Below are 24,314 nucleotides of genomic sequence, written 5' to 3' on the forward strand. Positions count from 1 at the left end.
TGTCTATGATACTTCTTGACTTTGCGTGTACATGTGGGTCTGCCAGCCTTGAGAGTGAAAGGAAGTACATCCAACATGGGAGTAGAAAGAATGAGTGATCAAGTTGCACCATAGCGAGCTGAAGGATGAAGGAAGTCATGAGGAAAGAAGATGAATTCGGGATACCGAGAAAACACATCAGCGAGGGTACGTATGCTACATCCACCAATTTCCCATTCAGACCTTCACACACACCTATCAACTAATCCATCAACCTCCTCTCATATCATCTCCCCAACTCCGTAACATACTTCTCTTTCCAAACCGTATACTCAGCCCCCCTAACATAAACCGTCTCCATCCTCCCCGGCACAGCCGTAGGCTGCGCAACCGGCCCCCTTTTCCCCCACGAGATATACGTCGGCGGCTCAGGCTTCGGCCACGAGATACTCTGCCAAGGGAACTCCAGCCCAATACTGTTCTGCGGCGCTGGCACTGCTTCTCGTTCTGCTACAGCTACAGCGGGGGCAGGGGCGGCAGTAGGTTCAGGCGCGCGCTTCTTCTCTTTGCCCCAGATGACGGTGTAGGTTGGGGGGTTGAGGCCGACGCTGTTGGGTTGCGTGGGCGCGGGGTTAGCGGGGATTTCTATGGGGCCATCGGGGTCTTCGCTGTCTGCGGGGAGGTTAGGTGAAGATGTGGGTAAGGCATCATCGTCTTCTTGGCGCTTTTTGCCCCAGATTACGGTTACGGTGGGTGGGTTCAGGCCGATGCTGTTTGCTTGGGTTGGTTGGGAGGGGGGCGGGAAATCGTCTTCTGGGTACTCTGGGTCTTCTGGGAAAGGCTCCTCGGGAAATGGCTCCTCCGGGAAGGGTTCTTCTGGGTCGGAGGGGTAGGGCTCTTCTTCTGAGGGAGGAGCTGTTGGTTCGGGCTCGTCGTAGTCCCAGGTTACGCTGTAGTTGGGTGGACCTACGGTGATGTCTGCTGAACGTGTGGAGGTGGAAGTAGAGGGAGGACTTGGGGTTGTGGAAGGGGGAGGAGGACTGGGCGTCGGTGTTGGAGTGGGTGTTGGAGTAGGAGATGGTGTTGGTGTAGGCGTAGGCTTGGGTGTATATGTAGGCTTAGGCGTTGTTGTAGCTACTGAAGATGACTTTGATGATGACTTGGAGGTAGACTTTGACGTGCTCTTTGAAGTGCTCTTCTTCGTGGTAGTCTTTGTCATCATAGTCTTACTCGTCTTAGACTTCTTGGTAGTCGTAGAAGTTGGTTTTGCGTTTCTCTTATTCAAATCCCAGCTCACGCTGAACTTAGGCGGAGAGAGGCTGATGATAGCGCTCTTGGTTGTTGAGGGGACTGGAGCTGGGGAAGGTGTTGGCTTAGCAGTCGTCGACGGCTTCGGCGTCGAAGTTGGCTTCTTAGTAGACGTCATAGTGGACTTTGCGGTGGACTTCATCGTCGTTGGCTTCGGTGGCCATGGGTTCCATGGAGGGTAGCCGGGTTTCTTGGTAGATGAAATCTTACTCGATGAGGCAGACTTAGTAGAAGAAGACACTGGAGGTTTGTAACTCGTGACAGAAGCGGAGCTAGTCATACTGGAGTTCGACCAGATAGGGGGAAGAGTTACGATGGAGGAGTACTTCGAAGTTGGCTTTGGCGGCGGCGTTGGTTCCGGTGTAGGTGTCGGTTCTGGCTTAGGCGTTGAGGACGCACCTGGACCATCTCCGTCCCAGGTGATACTGTAAGATGGTTTCCCGATGCTGAACTGATCGCTAGGCTTAGGTGGAGGGTATCCAGGCTCCTCAGGCTCTTCCGGTTCAGGAGTTGGCTCGGGCCCATCAGTGGCCCAGCTCACCCAGAAGGATGGTTTACCGATGCTAAACTGATCCGTCGGCTTAGAAGGAGGAGGGTAGTCGGGTTCTTGGGGAGCAGGTGTGGGTGCAGGCCCGCTCGTCTCCCAGCTGATCCAGCCGGACGGTGTACCAATACTGAATTGATCCGTAGGCTTGGCTGGAGGCGGGTACTCAGGTTCTTCTGGAGCATTTGTGGGAGCTGGGCCGGTGGTTTCCCAGCTGATCCAGCCCGATGGTGTTCCAAGGCTAATCTCATCAGTTGACTTGGATGGGACAACGGGCTCTTGTGGCTCTTCGGTGGGCTCTGAGTTGCCAGTGTCCCAAGAGACACTCTGTTTGGGTGGAAGAACGCCAATCTGGCGATGTTGTAAGCCAGCAGGTGCTGCGCGAATGCTATAAGAAGGTTAGTGACAGCTTGCCAGCTTAGTAGACATGACTAACCTTATGGCAAGGCCTAGCAGTGCCAGCACAGTGTTCCTTGCAGGAGCCATGTTCAATCAGCAGAGTCTCACGAAGGATTGGTTGACAGGTTATAAGGACATCTCAGCATCAACTCAATGTTCGCGAATGTACGGCAGAGTTATAGACTTCGCTCGGCTCACCATTCTGGCCGGCCTGACCGCACAAGCGACGATACTGTCTGTAAATGAAAGATACGAGCCTGGACACCATCGTGCCGTACGGAACATCGCTTGCACGTGTGCGATACTCCAGACATTGCATTAGCGATGCTTGATAGTTGTGGTTCCGGGCTCTAGGTCGTGCTTTCGATCTCGCAGCGCAATATATCCAGATAGCCGTCGGGTGCAGCTGTGGCATGACCTGCAAAGGCCTAAATATAGCGATAAATCGTACTCTATAGAGCGTTGATTTGGCGAAACGTGGGACCGTCGGCAGAATTAAAGTGCACGTTGTTTGGCTAATTGCTGGATATTTGATGTGATCGTGACATGCATGCGAACAACCGAGAAGTCCGGGGTCGCTAATGCAATGCCCTTGCAGCTTCATATAAGACGGATCCAGCTCTACATCGCCCAACGTATTCAAAACGTTATCTGTGTACCGTCCTCGCCTGGTCTGGAGGCGGACATGCTTGGCGCTTTCTTGTCCAGACTAAAATGGCAGGCGAGGATTTCAACACTCGCTTTGGGAAAGGTGGAAGCTGGTAGCGACTTACTCCAGGGTACCATGCAGTCCATCTACGCTCCAGATCATCTATGTTTAAACAAGACGAGATCAGTCTTGTAGATACTCGTACAGATAACGTCCTTGGCAGTTTTTCAGCCAGTGTGGCATCTGCTTGAAGCCAGCCATACTTTCCTGCCGGTAGCCGACATGGTCTTGATAGACGCATGTCTGGCTGATGAAGAAGCCAATGCAGGGACCAGCTGATGTTTTGTGTTTTGGCGAGGTGTCGAGGAATGCTCGCACAATTTGTGTTCATGCACGTGGTATGTAACGTCAAAGTTTTACCCGTCCGCCGGGGGATCCAACAGCTTGTCCAGAGGCCATTTGCGTATTGCCCTTATGCTGAGTGGGGAGACGTGACCCGCTTCATACATCTCAAGACCAGCCCAACCTATCATTGCAGCATTGTCGGTGCAGAACTTGGGCGGTGGAAAATGCAACTCAACATCCGGATAACCATGGGCGCAAAGCGTCTTCGCAAGTCTTACAGCCGTTAGCATCCCAGTCGACGAAATTATGTGTTCTTGCTACTGCAGGCAGACTTACATGTGCCGGAGAAACGAGTTGGCAGCCACGCCACCCGCCATGACAACCGCAGGCACGGCTAGAGTATCTTCTTGAGTCTGCAAGCCTAGAACTACTCGGGAAGCGACATGCTCAAAAGCTGCGCGCATGGTCTCGCGTGCAAGGTCCATGCGCTCTTCAAGGCTAACGTCTGCCGCCGTTCGCTCGACTTTGTTGAATTTTCTAGTGACCGGATCCATACCAAATCGAACGATGCGCTCAACCATTGTCGTAATACCTGAAAAGCTCAGCTCAAGACTGTTGATCTTGACACCTCCACCTGATTTAGTCAGGGGCCGATTGAGTGCCCAGCCCCATTTTGTCGCGCTCTTCTGCATGGCGTCTTCATGATTCAACGGAACTTCGTACCAATCGTATAGGTGTCCATGAGCATCCAAGTATGTCTTGGCTGAATAAGTTGGTGGCTTCGTTACATGGGTTGATGCGTCGCCAGATATTGACTTGCGGGAGCGATCGGGCAACGAAAATGCCTCGAGGAGCGCTCCATACATGGTGCTCTTTGATGTTTCTAGTAACTCTGCAGGCAGCACTACACGAGCGATCTTGTCCAAGCACTCTCCCACAGCAATGTCATTTGTAGAACCCAGCACGCGGTGGTCCGTCAAAGACGCCGAGTGTATGAGCAGCGTATGACCACCTGAGGCGAGGATGGATAGGAACGGGAACTTTGGCGTGGTTTGTATCGACGTCGAATCGTAGATGCCGCTGTGTTCAGGCTCGATGTGGGCTTCGAGGGCGCTGACCATGCGTGGCGTAAGCGCATGAGCCTGCATGTGGTGGACTCCGACGAGAGGTTTCTAGTATCGGTATCAGCAGCAAGTCCGTAGAGAGAAGCTCGCGCAGTACCTGCCATGCTACAGCGAGTCCCTTGGCGGTATCAAGACCCGTGAAGAGATTACTGCGCATGCCTGGCCCACGAGTGACAGACACAAAATCAGGCAGCCTTCGTGTCGCGAGATCGACTGTGCTTGCTTGCGCATCTTCTGGAGGAATCCCTCCATCTCGCATCGGCAGAGAGCGCATAGCTTCATGGAGAAGCATGGCCAGGTTCTCTTGGTGCGACAGAAGGGACACCAGCGGGTGAACGCCCTGATAGACGGCATTGTCCGATGTCACTTTCTTGTGGAAGTGCAACTGCGCTGTCGTCCGGCCGTGCCGAGTCTCTTTTTCCACTATGGCGACCGAGGTATCATCGCAAGACGTCTCGATGGCCAGCGTCATCAGATAGCGGCGAGGCCTCCATTGCGGGGGCGGAAGGATTCGCGATCGGACGACGGCTTGGAGTGTTCTGCATCGAGGTCGCATGCCTCGCAGGTCGGCAAGGGCTTGGTGTCGGCGAGACGTGGTGTTGATGCACAATTCTGCATTACCGGCGGAAGGGTTCCGAGCGGCCTGGGCCCTGTGACGTACTGGCTAGCACCCGAAGCTTCGAGCCTCACATGCCAACACGCCCATTCGACATCACCTGAGTCGTCTCCCCTAACCGTCTCGACGATGCGATTTACACCCGACGTTTCTCCCCCTCATGGCTGACGTAGACAAGAAGACGGATGGCCCCGAGCCATATTGCTCGACGGGCTTCGACTTCACCCTATTGCCCGACTACGCGAACGACTTTGTCGAAGAAGACCATTTTATCGAATTCGAGAAAGCCCTTGCTGCGCCTGAGAATTCACCATCCACCGAAGACCTCACGGCTCTGCCGCCCGATCGAACCTTCATCTCCGCCCAAAACGACTGGCGGCCGGTCCACCAGCGCGTCAAGCGGCGCAAGAAGAGCAAGGCGCCCCCGCGACGCGGCAAGGACGAGACGCGCGAAGGCTTCGTCTATGTGCTGCTCAAGTGGCCGCTGCTCCTGGTCGTGCTGGGGTGGCTGTTCTTCCTCAGCATCGCCTACGTCTTTACTCGCCTGTACATATACCTATACGAGCACTGGATCACATGGCGAGGCACACGGCAGAGACTAAGGCAGCGGTTGCAGGATGCGCGATCCTACCAAGAGTGGATTGAGGGCGCAAAGGAGCTCGACGCATATCTGGGCAACGAGTCGTGGAAGGAGAAGGCCGACTATGCCTACTACGACAGCAAGACGATTGCAAGAGTACACCAGCAGATGGTCAAACTGCGGGAAAAGGCCGAAGCAGAAGAGAAGAGCGGGCCAGGATCAAAAGCCTCTCAAGGCCAACACACGGCTGTCGAGGACCTTCGCGCGCTCCTAGAAGGTAAGCGCCCCGTCTTTCCCACGCCGCAGAACACATCTAACGTCACATTTAGCCTCCATGAAGAACAACTTCGTAGGCTTCGAAAACCCCCGACTGTACAGCGAGACATACTACGGAACCAAAGACCTCGTCCAGAAATTCGTCGACGAAGCCGAGACGTCGCTCACTTTCCTCCTACAAACCACGCAGCTCGATGCAGAGAACAAGCGCGCCCTGTTCAAACACCTCGGCAGCAACTTCGGTCGCACTGCGCTATGTCTGTCTGGAGGAGCGACCTTTGCATACTACCACTTCGGTGTGGCCAAGGCTCTGATGGACGCCGAATTGCTGCCCGAAGTCATCACTGGTACATCTGGTGGAGCTCTCGTGGCTGCACTGCTATGCACGAGGACCGACGACGAACTCAAGAAACTACTGGTACCCGCTCTGGCCCATCGCATCACGGCTTGCCACGAAGGCATTCTTACATGGTCAAAGAGATGGTACAAGACTGGAGCGAGATTCGACAGCGTCGATTGGGCAAAGAAGTGCGCCTGGATGACTCGTGGCAGTTTGACGTTCAAGGAAGCATATCAAAGGACTGGACGTATACTGAACGTCTCTTGCGTGCCCTCCGACCCCCACTCTCCGACCATCTTAGCCAACTACATCACGGCTCCAGACTGTGTTGTCTGGTCAGCAGTTTTGGCATCTGCTGCCGTGCCTGGAATTCTCAACCCAGTGGTCCTCATGAAAAAGAACAAGGACGGCACTCTTTCACCCTACTCTTTTGGACACAAGTGGAAGGATGGAAGTCTCCGGACGGACATTCCACTAAAAGCGTTGAACCTCCACTTTAACGTCCGATTTTCAATCGTCAGCCAGGTCAACCCTCATATCAATATCTTCTTCTTCTCATCCCGTGGCTCGGTTGGTCGACCTGTCACCCATCGCCGTGGACGCGGATGGAGAGGTGGTTTCCTTGGTTCCGCCACAGAGCAAGTACGTCAACCACACAACGGAGTCTCAATACGCATGCTAATCAATTGATCCAGTATCTCAAGCTCGATCTCAACAAATGGCTAAAGGTGCTTCGCCATCTCGAGCTTCTACCGCGACCACTAGGCCAGGACTGGAGTGAACTCTGGCTACAACGCTTCAGTGGGACCATTACCATCTGGCCCAAGTCCATACCTTCAGACTTTTTATATATCCTCACGGACCCAACCCCAGAGCGACTAGCACGCATGATACATGTTGGCCAACAGTCGGCTTTCCCAAAGCTGAAATTCATCGCGAATCGTGCCAAGTTGGAATATGCCATTCAGGAAGGAAGACGGAGATTCAGACCTCGTGGGGCACGCGATGACGATATTGTCAACACTCTCAGTGAAGAAGACCTTCGTAGCTTGCTCAAGCGCACAGGGAGCGATGGCCCTGACGGTGGGGCTCCATACCCAGCTTCAGAATCAGAGTCCTCCTCCACTGCAGGACCATCGCGGCCTAGCTCGCCAGTGAATCTCCCCCTTGGCCTTACATTCGGTCGTAAGAAGAAGAATGCGCCAGTTGATCTAGCAAACACTGCCGAGAAGCCAGACGCCCCCGACAGTCCATCGTTGGGAAAACGATTGAGCGGATGGTGGTCCGCTATGTCGCCACAAGCCACAACACACTCTACAGCCCTCAGAGCTCGTCCCCGCGATTCGCCATTCAGTCACGACCGTCCTAATTCGATGTTCGAATTTCGACCAAGCGGCGACATTATAGACGTCCCTACGGGAAGAAAGCAGAGTAGAGTTTTCGACGACTCGGATGATGCCGAGGGAAGTCAAGATGTATCAAGGCGCAGACAGCAGCACAAAGGAGGCATGTTTGGCGACACCGATGCTGGTATGAAGGACGCTGAGGATCATGGCGAGGCAGCAGATTTCGGTGACGACGAGGAAGACCGAGACGAAGTGCAAAACGTTGGAGTGGGTCTTGGTCTCGAGGGTCAGGGTTTATAGATTGCCTTCCTTCACCTTATACCTAGATTAGAATGTAAGAATATTAATGGCAAAGTTATTCATCTTCAGCTTATGACACACTTCTTGAGGCCGCGAAAGTCGTATAGAACGTAGACAGTGTACGAAGGCATGATCTAGCATCATCAATCCCCTTGCCTCATAATGTTCTTCTATCTTTTCTTGAGACTTATATCTCGCATATGTCCGGATGCTCTCGCGACGACGCTAGCGCTTACGCACGTGATAGTCGCGTTTGGCAGGCTTGGCATGTCGTCATCGAGAACACGCTCTGAACGCGCGATCACACGGCAGCCTACGCCTTTCAGAAATTAACTCGACGACCACTACCATCCCTCCAAACAGATGGAAAACGCCCCCAGAAGAGCGCCATGGGTGTCACTGGCCTCTGGACCGTTCTGCAGCCCTGCGCGCGGCCGATCAAGATCGAAACGCTGAACAAGAAGCGCCTCGCCGTCGATGCCTCCATCTGGATATACCAGTTCCTCAAGGCCGTGCGCGACAAGGAAGGAAACGCTTTGCGGAACAGCCATATCGTCGGTTTCTTTCGCCGAGTATGCAAGCTTCTCTTCATCGGCATCAAGCCCGTCTTCGTCTTCGATGGCGGCGCACCGGCGCTGAAGCGACAAACCATCAACAACCGCAAGTCGCGACGTGAAGGTAGACGAGAAGATGCGGTTCGTACAGCTGGAAAGTTGCTGGCTATACAAATGCAGAGGGCTGCTGAGGAGGAAGAGAAGAGGAGGAAAGAAGCTGCAAAGCACCCAAGGGAGGAGCCACCGCAACAGGAGGAAGAGATACCCGATAATCTGGTCTATGCGGAGGAGCTTCTGCAGACGCCCCAGGAGCGAACAGAAAATCGCACCTTCAAGAAGAAGGACCAATATCACCTTCCGGACCTGGGCAAGTCCATGTCAGAAATGGGGGCTGCGAATGATCCCAGAGTCATGTCGCTCGAAGAGCTGGAGGAGTACGCACGTCAATTTGACAGAGGCGAAGATATCAATGTCTATGACTTCTCCAAGATTGACTTCGATGGTCATTTCTTCCAGAGCCTGCCTCCGGCTGATAGGTACAATATCTTGAACGCAGCCAGGCTACGAAGTCGACTCAGGATGGGACACTCAAAAGAACAGCTTGATGCAATGTTTCCAGACAGGATGGCTTTCTCCAAGTTCCAAATCGAGCGTGTGCGCGAACGTAACGAACTTACGCAGCGATTGATGAACCTCAACGGGATGAACGACGATGCATTTGGCGCAGGCGGATTCAATCGCGTTGCGGGCGAGAGAGATAGGGAGTATGTTCTCGTCAAGAACGACGGAGTAGAAGGCGGTTGGGCCCTCGGAGTTGTGCTGAACAAGGAAGAGGGCAAAGCTCACAAGCCGATCAACGTGGACCTACCAGAGCGTCCTGCTGAAGAAGAACAAGAATGGGAGGACGATGAAGACTTCGAGGACGTTCCTATTGAGGGCCTGAACAGGCTGCCAAAGCCCAAGGGGGGCTTGAGCGTTCAAGAGAAGGAGGGCCGTGAGTTCATCGCGAACGAGCTTGCGACACGACGCAGAAACCTTTACAAGTCGAGGAAAGAGAAGCCAGTACAGTCTAAACCGCAAAGGGCTACCCCGGTCAACCAGGATCCAGACTCGTTGTTCCTTGCGGATGATAACGAAGAAGAGGAAGACTGGGAGAACGTTCCGATGAACGGGGCGAACGATGTAGATGATGCAGGGGATGATGTTGAGAACGAGCAGTTACAGCAAGCCATTGCCTTGTCAATGCAGCCCGAGAAGCAAGCGGTTGCTGAAGAATCTGACGACGATCCGGTGCGTGAAGTTTTTGAACAGAAGCGTGCTGCTGAAGCGAATCCTTTCGCTGGAACGAAGGGTTCTGGAATGGCTATCGCAAGGCTTGCCAATCAACGCAGTAACAAGCTTGCTCCAAAAGGCCCTTTTGAAGGAAGCGACAGCGAAGAGGATATGGACTTACAGGCTGCACTAGCGGAGTCTCGGAAGTCCAAACGCCCAGTTAAACCAAGGAAGTCGTCATTTACACAACAGGGCCCAGCACCAGCACCCGCTGTCAAGTCTATGCCAAAGCCGAAGAACGCTGCCGGTTTTGATGGGCCGCTACCCTTCGAAAGACTCAACCTAGGCAACTCTCTTTTAGGCAAGAAGAAAATGGACAAGCTCGAAGAAGACAACGCAGGCGGTTTCGAGAAGGACTATGGGCAGGATAAGAAGGATGCTGTGCCACTTCCACCGTGGTTCAGCGGCCAAAGAGATATTGCAAAAGAAGTGAATGCTCAGCGGCAAGAGGAGAAGGAACAGTGGGAAGAAGCACGTCAGGAGGAAAAGTCCAGATTCCAGTTCCAGCAGCTCCCAACCCTTCGAAAGCCAGAGACCAAGGAGGTTATCGATTTGGATGCGCCCGCTAGCCAGCATCAGGAGCAAGTAATTGCGATCGACTCAGACGACGAGGCTGATGCACAGATGGAAGACGTTCCAATTGAGGATACCAAATTGAGGATGGGCGATCTCGCTGACAAAGTCAAGGCGGAGCCCCCTAAACTGCTTTCTCCGCAGCAGAAGTCGCCTCCCCGCCAAGATCCTAGTTTGGTGAAGAAGACCCCATTTGCGGATGATTCTGATGATGAGCCAGTGGACTGGTCTGAGAGCGAGCCTGAAGACGAGAGACATGTACAGCAGAAGTCGACCACTGACGGGAAGTCAGAGCCGATCGTTGTGCACCCTCCAAGGTCTCCGTCCGAAGAATCCGAAGAGTTTGAGGATGTACCCATGCAAACGGAGACAGCCGATTTGACCGAACCTACTAAGTCGGCATCGCCAGAGTTTGAGGACGTGCCTATGCAGGGCGAACCTGTTTCAGCAGCTGCACCCCCAAAATCACCATCGCCAGTGTTTGAGAATGTTCCCATTCGCCAGGAACGACCACGTCGACCACCAAGGGAGCTATCGCCTTTGCAAGGTCCAGACGATCTGACAAAGCCTATCGTCCCCCACAGTGGCGTAGCAGATGACAGCGCACCTCTAGACATGCCTGAAGGTAACGACTCGGATCAGTACTCTGATCCCGAGGACGAAGAACTCTTCGCATCTCTAGCGAAAGAAGCAGAAGAGCATGCGCGATTCGCTCAAGAACTGTCCAACAACACTGCAGCCAGGGTCAATTTCGATGACGAGCTCAAACAGCTCCGTGCACAGCAAAAGAAAGACCGTAGAGATGCGGATGAAGTCACCCAGACCATGATATCCGAGTGCCAGCACTTGTTAACTTTGTTCGGACTGCCGTACATCACAGCCCCCATGGAAGCCGAAGCGCAATGTGCTGAACTGGTCACACTCGGCCTCGTGGACGGCATCGTGACCGACGACTCCGATACCTTCCTCTTCGGTGGTACGCGTGTCTACAAGAACATGTTCAACGCAGCCAAATTTGTCGAATGCTACCTCGCCCAAGACCTCACCAATGAATTCAGCCTCACACGCGAGAAGATGATTGCAATCGCCCAATTACTTGGCAGCGACTACACAACAGGCATTCCAGGCATCGGGCCCGTAACCGCGCTAGAAATCCTCTCCGAGTTTCAAGACCTAGAGTCTTTCCGAACATGGTGGGATGGCGTCCAAAGTGGGACAATCAAGAAGGAAGAAGACGCAAAGAAACCGTTCCGAAAACGATTTCGCAAGAATCAGGCTACCAAACTCTTTCTACCGCCAGGGTTCCCAGATCCTCGCGTAGCGGAAGCTTATCTTCATCCCGAGGTCGACAGTGACCCTGAGCCGTTCCAATGGGGTGTCCCCGATCTAGCTGCTTTGCGTTCTTTCTTGAGTTCTCAGATTGGATGGAGTCCTGAGAGGACGGATGAGGTGCTTGTCCCTGTTATCAAGGATATGAATCGCAGGGAGAAGGAGGGTACGCAGGCGAATATTACTCGGTTCTTTGAGGGGGGTGTCGGGGCTGGCGCTTTTGCGCCGAGAGTGAGGAATGCGGAGAGTGGGCCGAGTGGGAAGAAGAAGGGTACTGGGGCGGCTGGAAAGAGGTTGGGTGCTGCGTTGAATCGGTTGGCGGGAAAGGATGGAGAGGTAGGAGATGGAGTGGCGACTGCAGGTGGAGAGGGAGAAGCTGTGCATGAGACGACTACTGGCGGGACAGGCAGGAAGAAGAGGAAGGCTGCAAGTAAGCCTGTGTCTTTGGCTGAAAAGGAGGATGGAGATGCGACTGTCAGTGTTGAGGAAGAGGAAGAAGATGAGCTTTACAAGGAGCCCACAGCGAAGAAACCAAGGAAGACGCGGAAGGGGAAAGCAGCCAAGTGACTTGGAACAATCTCAATATCGTCTATCATTACATCTACCCAACCCTTATCTTACACAATACAACATCCATTCTAATGTCCTCATAACTTCACACTCCCGCCCTCGATCTTCTTCAAGTCCTCTACCGTGAACCTCTTATAAGTCCCGTCTCTCAACCAATACAACGTATCCCCCTTCTCCTCGACAACCCTCGGATCAATCCCCTCCTTCTGCAACTCAACCTTCTGTTGCTTATTAGTCCCCGTCAACTGCATCTCCCTGGTGACCCTAATCCAAACAGGCACCGCAAACGCCGGCAACTCTCTCTTAACATGCTGCGCCAGCTCCGCAAGCAACCTCTCCCCCACCTCACCAACCCCCTGCTCAAACACAATCGCCGCGCACCCCGCGCGCCCATCATGTCCCGGAACACTAACGCCGTATACATTCGCCTCAGCGACACTCTCGTGTTTGCCCACAGCCTCCGATACCTCAGCCGTAGACACATTCTCCGCTTTCCAACGAAACGTATCGCCAATGCGATCGACGAACCAGAACCTCCCTTCCGCGTCCCAGCGCATGAGATCGCCAGACCGGAAATACGCATCCCCTTTCGCCTTTACATCCCGAATGATCTTCGAGTTGGTCGCCTTCTCGTTGCCGTAGTAGCCTTGGAACCCGTCTTTTATATTGTCCGCGTCGAGTTTACCTAGTAACTCGCCGGGTTCGTTGTAGTCGCTGATGTGACACAGACCGGTTTTGGGGTCGCGGAGGGGCTCCGGGGGATCAGCGTTGGGATCCATACGCACGAGGGTGAGTTTGCGCGTCATGAGGAAGTTGGCGAGGAGGCCGTTGCGGGCGATTGCGCCGCTGGAAAAGGAGTTTGACGAGCAGTTGAAGAGGGCGCCGGGGGCTTCGGTTGCGGCGTAGAATTCGTAGATTGTGGCGATGCCGAAGCGTTGTTTGAAGGGTTCCCAGACATCCGGGCGCAGGCCGTTGCCAAAGGCGGCGCGCAGGTGGTGCTGTTTGTCGAGCGGGGAGGGCGGCGCGGAGAGCAGGTAGCGACATGTTTCGCCGACGTAGTGCAGGATTGTGGCGTGTGAGGAGCGGATTTCGGGCCAAAAGGTTTTGTGGGAGAATTTCTTGGATAGGTGGATTGTACTGCCCGCGCGTAGGACGGCGCAGGCGCCCAGGACGGAGGCGGAGCTGTGGTAGAGGGGCATGGAGGTGTAGACGATGTCGTTCTTTAGTGACATCCAGCTTGCGGCGAACTTTGCGCCGCCGCCGCATTTGCCCCAGGACATTACGGCGGGTTTGGGCAGGCCCGTCGTGCCGGACGTGTAGATGAGCATGGCCATGCTGCTGCGCTTTTGGTCGGAGCGAGCCGAGTCGGGGAGGCGCGTCGGCGGGTGCGTGAGGATGGTCGAGGTCAGGGCGTCGTCGAAGAAGATGATTTCGAGGTTTCGCTGCGCAGTCAAAGGCTCAGAGACGGCGCCTGCTTCGACGGCGGCTTGGGGAGTCTGTGTCTGGTTCTTGACTGATTGTGGGACGTCGGACGGTTCCTGCTCAAACGTGTATTTGACCTTGTCTGCGTGGTGGACGCGAGTGAGGCCCTGCTCCTTCAGCGCGTCTTCGCTGAACTTGTCCCTGCTCTCCTGGTCCACCAGCACCAAGCGCGCGGTGCTCGTCTTGACGGTATGGACCAGCGGCTTGCCGGAGAGGTTGTAGTTGATAAAGGCGGGCTTCGCGCCAATGCTCCAGAGGCCAAACCAGACCCAGATGAAGACGTCTGAGTTGACAAAGTCCATTGCGACAATCTCATCCTTCTCCACGCCCTTGCTCTTCAGCCAGTTCCCGTACCGCAGCACCACGTCGTAAGCCTGCGCATACGTCCATGTCTTGCCCTGGAAGATGATCCACGCATGGTCTGCGCGCGCAGAGGAGTGGGCATGCGCCTCGAGTTCGTAGAAGAGGTTCAGCGTGTCGCGTCGTTCCTGCTGCGCGCCGGCGATGCTGCTGCCGATGAAGGAGGACAAGAGGGGCCAGTCGAAGGTGAAGCCATGGCGGCCGTTAAGATACGCGAGACCAGCTGCGGCGGCGGGCAGCGCAAAGGGAAGAACTGGCAGTGCAATGTGTCAGCGAGCTGCGCCGTGTGGTTACAGGCTGACGCGAGATTACCTGACATAACCGGTAGCCAATAGATTTGGAGCCACAACGAAACGTATAAAAAATGCTACAATCGCGCAATATCCAATATTCGCATAGACAACAGATGAGACTTGATCAGATACAATCCACTCATCAACTTTCCGCGACACCCCGTTGTCGCCAGCTAGTGACGTTTGACCACACAGCTAGCGGCAGTGGGCACCATGGGAGCTGTGGAGCCGAGGCATTTAGGGGCACCCCACTCGTCTCTCGAGTAAGCCTTCCCACCGTCCCTCCGATATCCTTCTCTGTCTTTCGCGCTTAAGCCTAAGAGGTCTTTTTACAAGAGAACTTTAGCTATATTACTCTAATGTCGTCACTTATTCCGTGCTCTGCGAAGGGACAGATAGACGATTTTTTGAGAAGATTTAATGAGGGAAGAGCTGCTTACTACCTAGGTACCTAACCTTTTGCCTTTAGTCTAGACAAGCGTGCTATAGCTTTGCTGGTGTCCGGATGCTCTACTCTCAATCTCTCAATCCTGCCCGCTACAACCCGCTCGAACATATCCCTCGCGCTATCTACTTCACCACGCTTCTCTAGCAAGCATGCAAGGTTGTATGCTGTCTCTAAGGTATCCGGGTGCTTGACACCCTGCACCTTTTCAAGCTGTCCCAAGGTTTCCCTCAACTCACTCTCCGCTTGCTCGACTTGACCTAAGTGCGCAAGCGCGTGAGCATGACATTGTCGCGTCATGAGTGTGCTAGGGTGCTGAACGCCGAGCTTTTCGCGCTTGCTCTCCAGGATAGATTGAAAAAGTTTGACAGATGCTGCCGCTTCATTTTGTTGGAGGTATGCATTTGCGAGATTGTGCTTAGACCCTAGGGTGCTTGGGTGTAGGGCACCAAGTTGGCGTTCGTAACCTGCTATCACGCGTTGATAGAGGGTTTCTGCCTCGAGGTACTGGTGGTCTGCTACTAATGCGTTTGCGAAGTTGCGTCCTGTGCGGAGGGTATCGATGTGGTCGCAGCCGAGTCGAGTCTCTTGGCTGACCAATGTCTTGCGATATATGCTGACTGCTTCGGGTATTCGGCCTTGTTTGTTGAGTACGATAGCCAGATGTTGTTGAGTACGTAGAGTCTCTGGATGTGTTTCGCCGAGATGAGTCATCTGGAGCCCGACTGTCTGTGCTTGTAGTGCTGCTGCTTCCGAAAACTTGCCTTGCTTCTCATAAAGGATGGCGAGACCTTGCATTGCGCCTGTTGAACTCCGTATCAGGTCGCTATCCATTCGCTCAGCGGTTTTGTACCCCATAATCGCCCTGTTGAAAAGATCTTCTGCTTGCCCGTATTCTCCCAACTCCAACATTGCATTCGCTAGGCGCCAAGTTGTGTCCATGATGACTCTTTCGGGCGCGCCATGACAAGCTTGATAGTCTCGGAGGGCATTCTCATAGCCTATTGCGGCCTGGCGGTAGTTTCCCTGCTTGAATTTTACCATTGCAAGTTGGCTTCGAGCGTCGATAGTCTTCGCATCCTTTTGACCGCGATATTGATGCCTGACCGCGAGTAGTTCGTTCAACGCAGTCTCGGCTTCGTTCAATTCCGTTCTGTCAACCAGGTACGTAGCAACTCTGTCCATCAGGGTGTCTGTTTCTTCAGAAAAGACAGGTTCTAACTCGCGAATGAACTTGATCACACTTTGCGCATGCCTAAGAAGTGCCGCGCATAAATCCCAGGACTCATAGCTTTCGGAAGGGAACCTCTCAAGCATTCGATCTCGTGCTCTCATGGCCCATATCAGCAACTTCGATTCTTGCTTTGCTGCACGGATGCCACTGATGTATGGTACATATCCGAATACAGAAAGATACCAAGGTCTTTTCTCATACTGGGTGTCGAGCCATCTCCTAGTTGTAAGCTGTATCAGTCTGTGCATGTTGTACTGTTCGCTCCAGGGTTGCTGATCATCCTGCTCTTCATTTCGAGTTATGAAAGAGTAAGCGAGCAGTTTGCCAATGGCTTCGTAGAATGCTCCAATCGTGGCACCGTCTTTGCGAAGAAGGGTCGCAGGAACCGATTTCAAGTCGTAAAATGCCATCAAATACAACAACTCAGCAGCATATGGCATAGCACACTCTATCTCTTGGAAAGAGACCAACCATGTTGTGGCAACCGCCGTCCGTCGTGGGTCGCGATCTTCGTAAGCAGTATTTGTTGTTTCCGTGAGAAGAGTGTAGGCGTCTTTTTCATTCGCGTTGTATATCTGGAGATATCTTGTGATGCTGATGTGCTTCTGGTGGATGTACTTAGTCGCTTGGACTAGCGCGAGTGGCAAATGTTCGAGCGTTGCCACTAGCTCGTCAGCTGTTTTGGCTACTGCAACATCGTTGAAGTCAATGTGCGGTAGAAAGTTGTGAACAAGTGTTAAACTTTCTTCCTCGGTCATTCTAACCACAGAGATGAGGTTCTGCTGCGCTAGTATAGACGCCATCCTTATGTTTCGTGTAGTCACTAGGACAAACCCATGAGGGCACTTTGGTAGTAGATCGGCTAATTGTGGAGCGATTGTGGAAAAGCGACCGTATCCTGAAGCAAGGCCGGGTGATGGTTGAGGTTGATCAAAGTCGAGGCTGTCAGCGTTATCAATCACAAGCAACCAGTTTCCGTTACCCCGCTCTTCAAGCCAAGCCTTCACAATGTCCACTGGATCTGATTTGCGGCCCTGGTATCCGGGGATGCTACACTTCTCGGCGATCATATGGTACGCATCGATGAATTTGTCGCGACTGTACGCATGTACCCAGAAAACGGCTCGATCAGGGTATCTTTCGCGGCTCCAGTATGCGTACTTGAGCGCGATCTGTGTCTTTCTGAAGCAGGAACGTATCAGTGGTCGGTATCTCTGCTTATCACACAGTACAACCTTGATTGGGACACTTACCCCACTCCGCCTAGCCCGTACAAAGCAGCCTTGCCCTCGACTTGATCTCCGGGGTCACCGCTATCCCCCATGGTTTTGGTGAGTCTCTCAAACAGCTCCTTCCTGCTCACATAGTCGCGATTTTGCGCATAAGAGCATATGACTGCAATGAAGATGGTTAGAATTCTTGACAACTCATATTTGGATTGAGCACGACGTACACGGTGCATGTTCTGTTATAGGGGACGAAAGGGTGAGATCGACCGGAGGAGTACGAGCTCTGCTCGTCGCTTTCCCTTTGGCTTCCGAGATTGCCTTTTCTACCATGTCTGCGATGTTGCTCGAAACCTGCTCATAACTTGCATCCTTTTCTGACTCGAACCGACATATCGTTCGATGATCCGCTTCTAGGGCAATTTGCTCTTCCAGTTTTCCGCCAAGTCCCAATGTAGCTGACCTCTGGTCAACGATCTGTTCATATTAGCTGCACTGCCGTTTACTCAGTCTGTATCAAAGTACTCACAATGCCAAGCTTTTCAAGAGGGACGGTTTCATAAAAGCTGATGACATGGTAGTTCTCGATGCAGTGGCGAAAATCCTGGACTAATTTCCTCCCAGCATGCGAATTTTCTTTCAGAAATTCGAGGAAATTGTTTGGTGGGGTTAGAAGAACCGCTCGGCCGACTTTGGACACGATCTCTCCGAGAGTGGCCCATTTGCTACCGGTGTGTGGAGTCGCAAAAAAGACGATTCCAAATGTAGCAAGGTGTATGGCTTCGTACTTGGTGTTGAGGCGAGCTGTAATCATGGCCTGATCACGCAGCCGAGGTCAGCTTCGTGTTTATCAACTACAGCCAGAGCTCGCGTACCTGTTTGACGATGATACCACCGAGGCTGTGGCAAATGAATATAATGGGACGGCTCTCAGCTTGCTGGTACAAGTTAGTATCATCACATTCAAACGATGATATAGCTCTTACTCGTCTTTTGATCCAGAGTCTATTAAGGAGATTGTTGGCGGCATCTTCAACACCCATGATCGTGCTGCCGAAAGCAACGCTGGAGTTGTATCCGTAGATCATGATACGAGATTGCGGCAGGGCTTCGGGGAGAAAGTCTCTAAGCCACAGCTTCTTGCTCTTCTCCGCAGTCCATGTCGCTTCAGCATGGTTTTGTTTGCCTGATGGGTTGAGCCCGTGAACAGCTACGATACTGTGCTGGCGTTAGCTATTGCAATATCAAGCGGTCACATATCCATACTCAATGAGGACTTCGTCCGCACTACTCGGTTCATACAATATGTTGAAGAAATTTGCTGCCATGTTCGTCGAAGGCAACTCTACCGGTGCCTCAAAACGGAGTGCGTGTGCGCCCAAGGAGAAAGTGTCCTTGGAAACACCACATACGATGCTCTTCGCAAAAAGGAAGGTAGATATCTGAGTGATCGCAGCCGCGTGCATTCAATCTTCTGCAACGTATGCTTTGATGTCGTCGTAGGCGGCACTCTGTGAGTGGGTGTTTCGACTCGGAATGATTGCCTTGAAAATGGTTTCATCTAAACACCGGGGCTACACGAGCAGTGGAGTGATTGATTGGAACTAGAGCGTCTAATCTACGCTAAGACGGAGTCAAATTTGGCTTCTAAGGACGCCAGCTTGCCTTGCATTGCACGAGATCTTGCACACCCTCTCATATCTCTTCGATTACCCTGGGGTATTACATTTTGCCTCCAATAGTTCTTTCTCGATAAGAAACACACCGATCTGACGTCAAGTAGCTGCATATTGGCACACGCTTCTTGGATGCTTACGGATATAGATACGGCATCTTCCCCTTATTCGTGCGGCTATACTCAGGCATATTCGATGACCTTTACAATCGCTACAGATGACCAGATCATGGGATCAATGGCGGTAAGAACCAAGGCCCATTCGCAGAGGTGAGCGCTGATCTCTCCTTGGCTGCAGAATGGGCGCATCAGGCTGACTTCGTGGCAAATCACTTTCAGCCTTGTGGGATCGATGCACCATATTGCGAAAACGTTGGACCACTCCCACTTGAGCTTTGAGAAACGTTGCTTTTAGTTGCAAATATCTGTCCGTTGAGCACATCTAGAACATCCAAGATGGCCACCCTACACGGATGTCTTGGTCGTTGTGTGCAAGAAGAGCGAGTCTGTGCAGTATGAAAGCCAATGACTCGATGAGTCTATACTTAAGTACCTGAATAACGAACGGAGCAGGCATTGGGAGTGCGGTTGATAGCGACCGTGGAAATCTGCGAGATAGCGCAACGAGCTGGCTACGAGGCGCTGTTCATCGACCTAGAGCATTCATGCCTAGACATCCACTCAGTCGGACAGATCTGTCGTGCTGCGAATAACATTGGCGTTTCGCCCTTCGTTCGCGTGCCTGCTGAATGTGGAAATGGTTTCATTCAAAGGCTCTTGGAACCTGGTGCAGCGGGAGTCATAGTCCCTCACGTCCGAGACGCAGGTAACTGAGGAAATCTTCTGAAATTGACTGGAGATTAGCTAAAACGGCCACAGATGATGTCCTCAATGCTGTGAAATGCACGAAGTATCCACCTTTAGGACATCGTTCCATCCATCCAAGCCTCCTCCTTGATCACGACAAACACAGAGTTGAAGATGCCGCGTCGATCTTGAAAAGCAAGGAGGTCACGCTGATGGTGATGATAGAGACGTTGCAGTCTATAGAGAATCTGGATTCCATCGCTGGTATACCAGGTTTGGACGTCCTGCAAGTAGGCTCAATGGATATAAGTATGGAGCTTGACATCCTTGGGCAATGGGACGATCCGAAGTACTTACAGATTCTCCAAATGGTTTCGACAGCCGCGAGGCGCCATGGAAAGCAATGGGGTATATCTGGTCTAGCAAATCGACCAGACCTTTGGCAATACGCCGTACATGATCTTGGAGCTCGCTTTATAGTCGGTGCGTACGATACGAGTCTTCTCACAGCTGCTGCGAAGAAGAACGCATCAGAACTGCGACATAGCGGGAAGACAAGAGAGAAACTGTAAAATATATACTTTCTAGCCAAAAACCTGCTCAAAAGGCTAGAATTTGTTTTTTGTTAGTATGTTACTAGTAAGCAAAGTTACAGTACCTATATACCTAGGTATCTAGGTAGTGAATAAGCGTTGCTCTAGGTTAGAACTCGCACGCGCTCTAGATAATTAAGCCTTGCCAAACTAAACCTAGTTAGAACTAATTGAAAGGTACGTTTAGGCTTAGAAATGCTATCTCTGGAAATATAGTGGACTAAAAAGCTACTTTACCTGACAGATGTCGTGGATCGAACTCGCGACCAACTTTCCAATCGGGCCTAGCGCCGATTAAGCGAGGAACATCAAAGTCCGCTCGCTTCTGTACATGGACCTGTACGCAGAATCTCACATATTAAATTCAACCGTGTGGCCCCTCTACATCTAGCAGCTAAAGAGAAAGCTGTCGCCGAGACGATAGCTGTAAACTACATCTAAATGTCTGTGATACGCACAAAGAAGACGACGTTCCAAGGTTGGTATGAATGATCAAGCAACCCCAAGTAGAGTTGCCGCTTGCGGCAGACACCGCAGCTGTTTGCTTCAGGTGGCCTTTGTCCAGTACACAGCCGTTATGACAAAGACGCCTACAAACTACTGCACACTCAAATGCCGTCCGATATCATGGCAAGAGACGTATCGATTTTTCGCTTGGTCAGGTTCAAGAATCGTCGGAAGCATAGACGTCTTGGTATGTTTGCTGCCTGCATGAATGAAATATACCTGCTAATGCGCTCAAGTGAACAAACATTGTCACAGACCAAAACAGGCGCTTCCAGTAGTATTTGGCGTCTGCAAATCGCAATCTTGGGATGGCCCAATCCCCAGATCTCATGGATATCTCAGCCTTCGAAAACGTCCCCTCGGTCAGCGAGGAGGAGCCGACACAGCGAGAGATCAACGACAGACGATTAGCTCAAGCGATCCGCTACCTGGATAACGAAGGAGGCGATGACACTGATAGCACTTACATGAATCACGTTGAGAGGATCGACGAGGATCTCCTCCAGCGACTTCCTCCGCAAGAGCGCAACTTCGACGACCAGCTGTATGAGCGCGCGCAAGCTATGATTCGTCAAGCGCGGCTCGAATATGAGGAAGAGGTTGCGCGAGAAGATTCATCGTCTTCGTTAGGCGGGGATTCCCCTAGGTCGGTGATGATAGAAGACGCACCAGACTCCTACACGCCGTCTGCAGCGCAAGCTCTTTATCGAAGAGGCGATACACCGGACGAACCTCAGTCCATGCCCCGAAGACAAGTGCCTGCGGCAGAAACAAAGGTGCGGCGCGAGGAACGGTTCAAGTACGGTGGCCCAAACAACGAACCCGAAAAGTGGCACAAGAACTATCCAGCCTCGCTGCCGTTTCCAGAAACCTTCCAGATGGCGCATTGGGAGAGTCTCAAGATTGACTTTGATCTTTCCGAATTTGGCAAGCAAATGAAAGCAGAGGGCAAGATTGTCGAGACCAACATACCGTTTGATCGCCCTGAATTGGAGCAGTACAAGAACCTCCCGGTATACGAGTCTGGGTCACGCTTCAAGCTTCCGATACCCAGTGCCGAAGTTCAAGAGGAGATCAGCAATTTGGGAACTCCTGGAAGTCTGGAAGAGGTTGTGGAAGAATTAAACCAAAACGATGACAAAGTGCGCGCCGGCAACTATAAATATACGCCACGAGTCTTCCTGGACAAATTCTCCGCAGGAACTCAAGGTGAGCAATGTATTTTTCGTTTGGATGTGTCTCGCTAACATTAACCTAGTAGATCCTACAACGATCCGCGATGCTGTCAACACGACACCTGTCAAGTCTCGTACCGGTGCTATTGGCCGCAGTATTGATCAGCCACGCCTAGAAGACGAGGATGCGCATGCTATAGGAGACAAAGCTCGTGCGGCACAGTCGGCAGCTCGCATAGCTCGTGAAAAGGTCCGCAAAGCAGAAGAAGCTCTCAACGCAGCAAAGCAGGCGAACCTGGAAATACCTACACGAACCCCACAAACCACTTCACCTGTCGCTAGGAAGCTCAACCGAGAGCGGGCGACATCCCTCGAGCGTAGCCCGAGACGCCAAAGCGGTGTCAGTACTGCAGCTCCCAGTCCTGCATCGCCGACTAAGACTAGTATCCATCCACAGGTGGTCATCCCGAACAAGCCAAATGGTCGTCAGCCAAAGTCTACCCGAGCTTCACCTCCCAAGCCGCACTCTACCCCAGGTCAGACCAACGTCGCTACCCCCAAGACTACCACCAAGAAACAGCCCAAGCGTAAACGCAGTCTCAGCGAACAAAACTATACCCCTGAGACCAAGCGTTCCAAGTCTATCGTCTCTTCCTCACGGAAAAGCAGCAGAACCAAGATGCAAAAGTCTCCAGGTAAAGCCGTCCACTTCCAGCCCGATGAATCTGACGACTCCGACGAGCTTTCTGACGACGACCTCGCAAAGGATGTTCAGGAACTCACCACCGTTGTCACGTCCACCAAGACCAAGCCTGCTAAAAAGACTACCAAAACCACAGCGGTTACGAAGAAGGTGAGCAAAGCGGCTGCAGCAGGAAGAGCGGCGCGCAAAGCGAGGGCGGGGAAAGAGGTTGTTCTTGACGACGAACATGTGATTCAGATGGCGAAGGAGCGGAGGTCGAAGTCGCCAGGAAGGGTTGTGAAGGGGGGTACGAGGAGTGGAGTGAAGTATTTGAAGGGGTGAGGTGGTGATACTGGGGTAGTTGTATTGGTGGTTTGGGGCTGGGATGATGGGTTTGATAGAGTTTATTTTGTAATCATTCAATACTCAATCGTTTTTCCCTGCTCTCGAGACAACTCTTTGGAAACTTCGCATTGTTGCGAGGTAGCTTCGTCTGAGTTGTCATCCCCGCAGATGCAGCTCCGAACAACAAGCGGGGCATCACGCTAGGACAAAGACAAGTCCGGCAGCGCACGAAGAAAGAACCGCCTTCCGCCAGCGGTGCCCATGCAGCGCCGATGCAATGGTGAGCAGTCCCAAGTACCCCAGATCTTCAAGCTTGGCAGCCTTCTCATACGATCTAGAACGAATCTGGTGCCTTCCATCCGATTGCATGTGAGTCCTGTCGCAACAAGAAGTCAAAGGTCTTCGCCATCAACCAGCATCGCGACGCATCAACTAACGGACTACAGTGCGATCGCGAATTACCGATTTGCTCGCAATGTGTATCGGCAGGGACTTTGTGTCGGTATCCGCCGCTGAATAAAAGGTATGAAGAGAGTGGTTTCTTGGAAGCGAAGCTAAGGTTGTAATAGAGGCATCCCATCGGGATATGTATCCTTCGTCGAACAGCGATTGCTCGAGACCGAAATTGTCGTGTTGGAGCTCCTTTCCACGATCTACAATTCTCAAGTACCGATTGAGATGCAACGTCTCTCTGACACAGATCGCCGTGTACTAGCAGAGAATGTGCAGAAGCAGGCCAAGTCGAACAGGATAGAAGAATGGAAGAGCTTTCCCCTCAACACGGACGAGGAACGTCTGTCTTGGTGGTCAAGAAGACAAGATCTTATAAGGAAAGGCATTGAAGCAGGCAGTAGTCACGCATCTCAGGAGAGCCCTGCGCAGACGGAACCGTGGGTCATGGAGTCGAGTCCTGTGGTGGCACAACACTATGAGGATGTGCGGTCATCAGTTGTAGACGGATCAAACCTCCCATTTGCGCAGCAGCCTCGGTTGGCGCAAGCTACGTGGCAGTTAGCACCAGATGTACTCGGTGTTCCAGAACCCGCGCCAGGTCCTCTTCATCAAGGCCAAGATATGCTAGCTATGTCGCCGCGAGGAGATTTAGGAAACGAAGCGTATTCGACAGGCGATGGCAGATCAGAGCCTGTTGCACCCTCGGTGGGCACGTTGCTTGACTCGCGTCCTCCAACCACAGAACAATGGCGTAAATATTTTTGAGGTTGTACAAATCTTTGGGGTCCTACGTTTACTTCTCCATGTTGAAACGTATTATGAAAACAGCATGTAGCAACCAAAGCACACATTGACAGTGAGTTTGGAACGCGA

At 52.5% G+C, this 24,314-nt stretch overlaps 6 protein-coding genes across 6 annotated transcripts; 3 read left to right on the forward strand and 3 right to left on the reverse strand.

Annotated features, from left to right (window-relative positions):
• Positions 1-265: 265 nt before the first annotated feature.
• J4E84_009628 (uncharacterized protein) lies at positions 266-2,317 on the reverse strand (the record flags this gene model as incomplete). Its single annotated transcript, XM_049392190.1, has 2 exons — positions 266-2,219; positions 2,268-2,317. 2 exons carry the CDS (start codon positions 2,315-2,317, stop codon positions 266-268), a joined length of 2,004 nt encoding a protein of 667 aa, XP_049240171.1.
• A 1,239-nt stretch (positions 2,318-3,556) lies between these two features.
• On the reverse strand, positions 3,557-4,607 carry J4E84_009629 (uncharacterized protein; the record flags this gene model as incomplete). Its single annotated transcript, XM_049392191.1, has 2 exons — positions 3,557-4,396; positions 4,446-4,607. The coding sequence occupies 2 exons, from the start codon at positions 4,605-4,607 to the stop codon at positions 3,557-3,559; spliced, it is 1,002 nt and encodes a 333-aa protein (XP_049240172.1).
• A 517-nt stretch (positions 4,608-5,124) lies between these two features.
• Positions 5,125-7,806, forward strand: J4E84_009630 (uncharacterized protein; the record flags this gene model as incomplete). Its single annotated transcript, XM_049392192.1, has 3 exons — positions 5,125-5,821; positions 5,874-6,802; positions 6,856-7,806. 3 exons carry the CDS (start codon positions 5,125-5,127, stop codon positions 7,804-7,806), a joined length of 2,577 nt encoding a protein of 858 aa, XP_049240173.1.
• A 389-nt stretch (positions 7,807-8,195) lies between these two features.
• On the forward strand, positions 8,196-12,161 carry J4E84_009631 (uncharacterized protein; the record flags this gene model as incomplete). Its single annotated transcript, XM_049392193.1, has 1 exon — positions 8,196-12,161. One exon carries the CDS (start codon positions 8,196-8,198, stop codon positions 12,159-12,161), a length of 3,966 nt encoding a protein of 1,321 aa, XP_049240174.1.
• Positions 12,162-12,241: 80 nt separating this feature from the next.
• On the reverse strand, positions 12,242-17,302 carry J4E84_009632 (uncharacterized protein; the record flags this gene model as incomplete). The annotated part of the gene is made up of 3 exons (XM_049392194.1): positions 12,242-14,229; positions 14,756-17,160; positions 17,232-17,302. The coding sequence occupies 3 exons, from the start codon at positions 17,300-17,302 to the stop codon at positions 12,242-12,244; spliced, it is 4,464 nt and encodes a 1,487-aa protein (XP_049240175.1).
• Positions 17,303-20,891: 3,589 nt separating this feature from the next.
• Positions 20,892-22,985, forward strand: J4E84_009633 (uncharacterized protein; the record flags this gene model as incomplete). The annotated part of the gene is made up of 4 exons (XM_049392195.1): positions 20,892-20,896; positions 20,966-20,973; positions 21,111-21,995; positions 22,045-22,985. 4 exons carry the CDS (start codon positions 20,892-20,894, stop codon positions 22,983-22,985), a joined length of 1,839 nt encoding a protein of 612 aa, XP_049240176.1.
• Between the last annotated feature and the right edge of the window lie 1,329 nt (positions 22,986-24,314).

Source organism: Alternaria hordeiaustralica, assembly GCF_023758085.1.
Source record: "Alternaria hordeiaustralica strain BMP 2776 chromosome Unknown scaffold_30, whole genome shotgun sequence".
Lineage (NCBI taxonomy): Eukaryota > Fungi > Ascomycota > Dothideomycetes > Pleosporales > Pleosporaceae > Alternaria > Alternaria hordeiaustralica.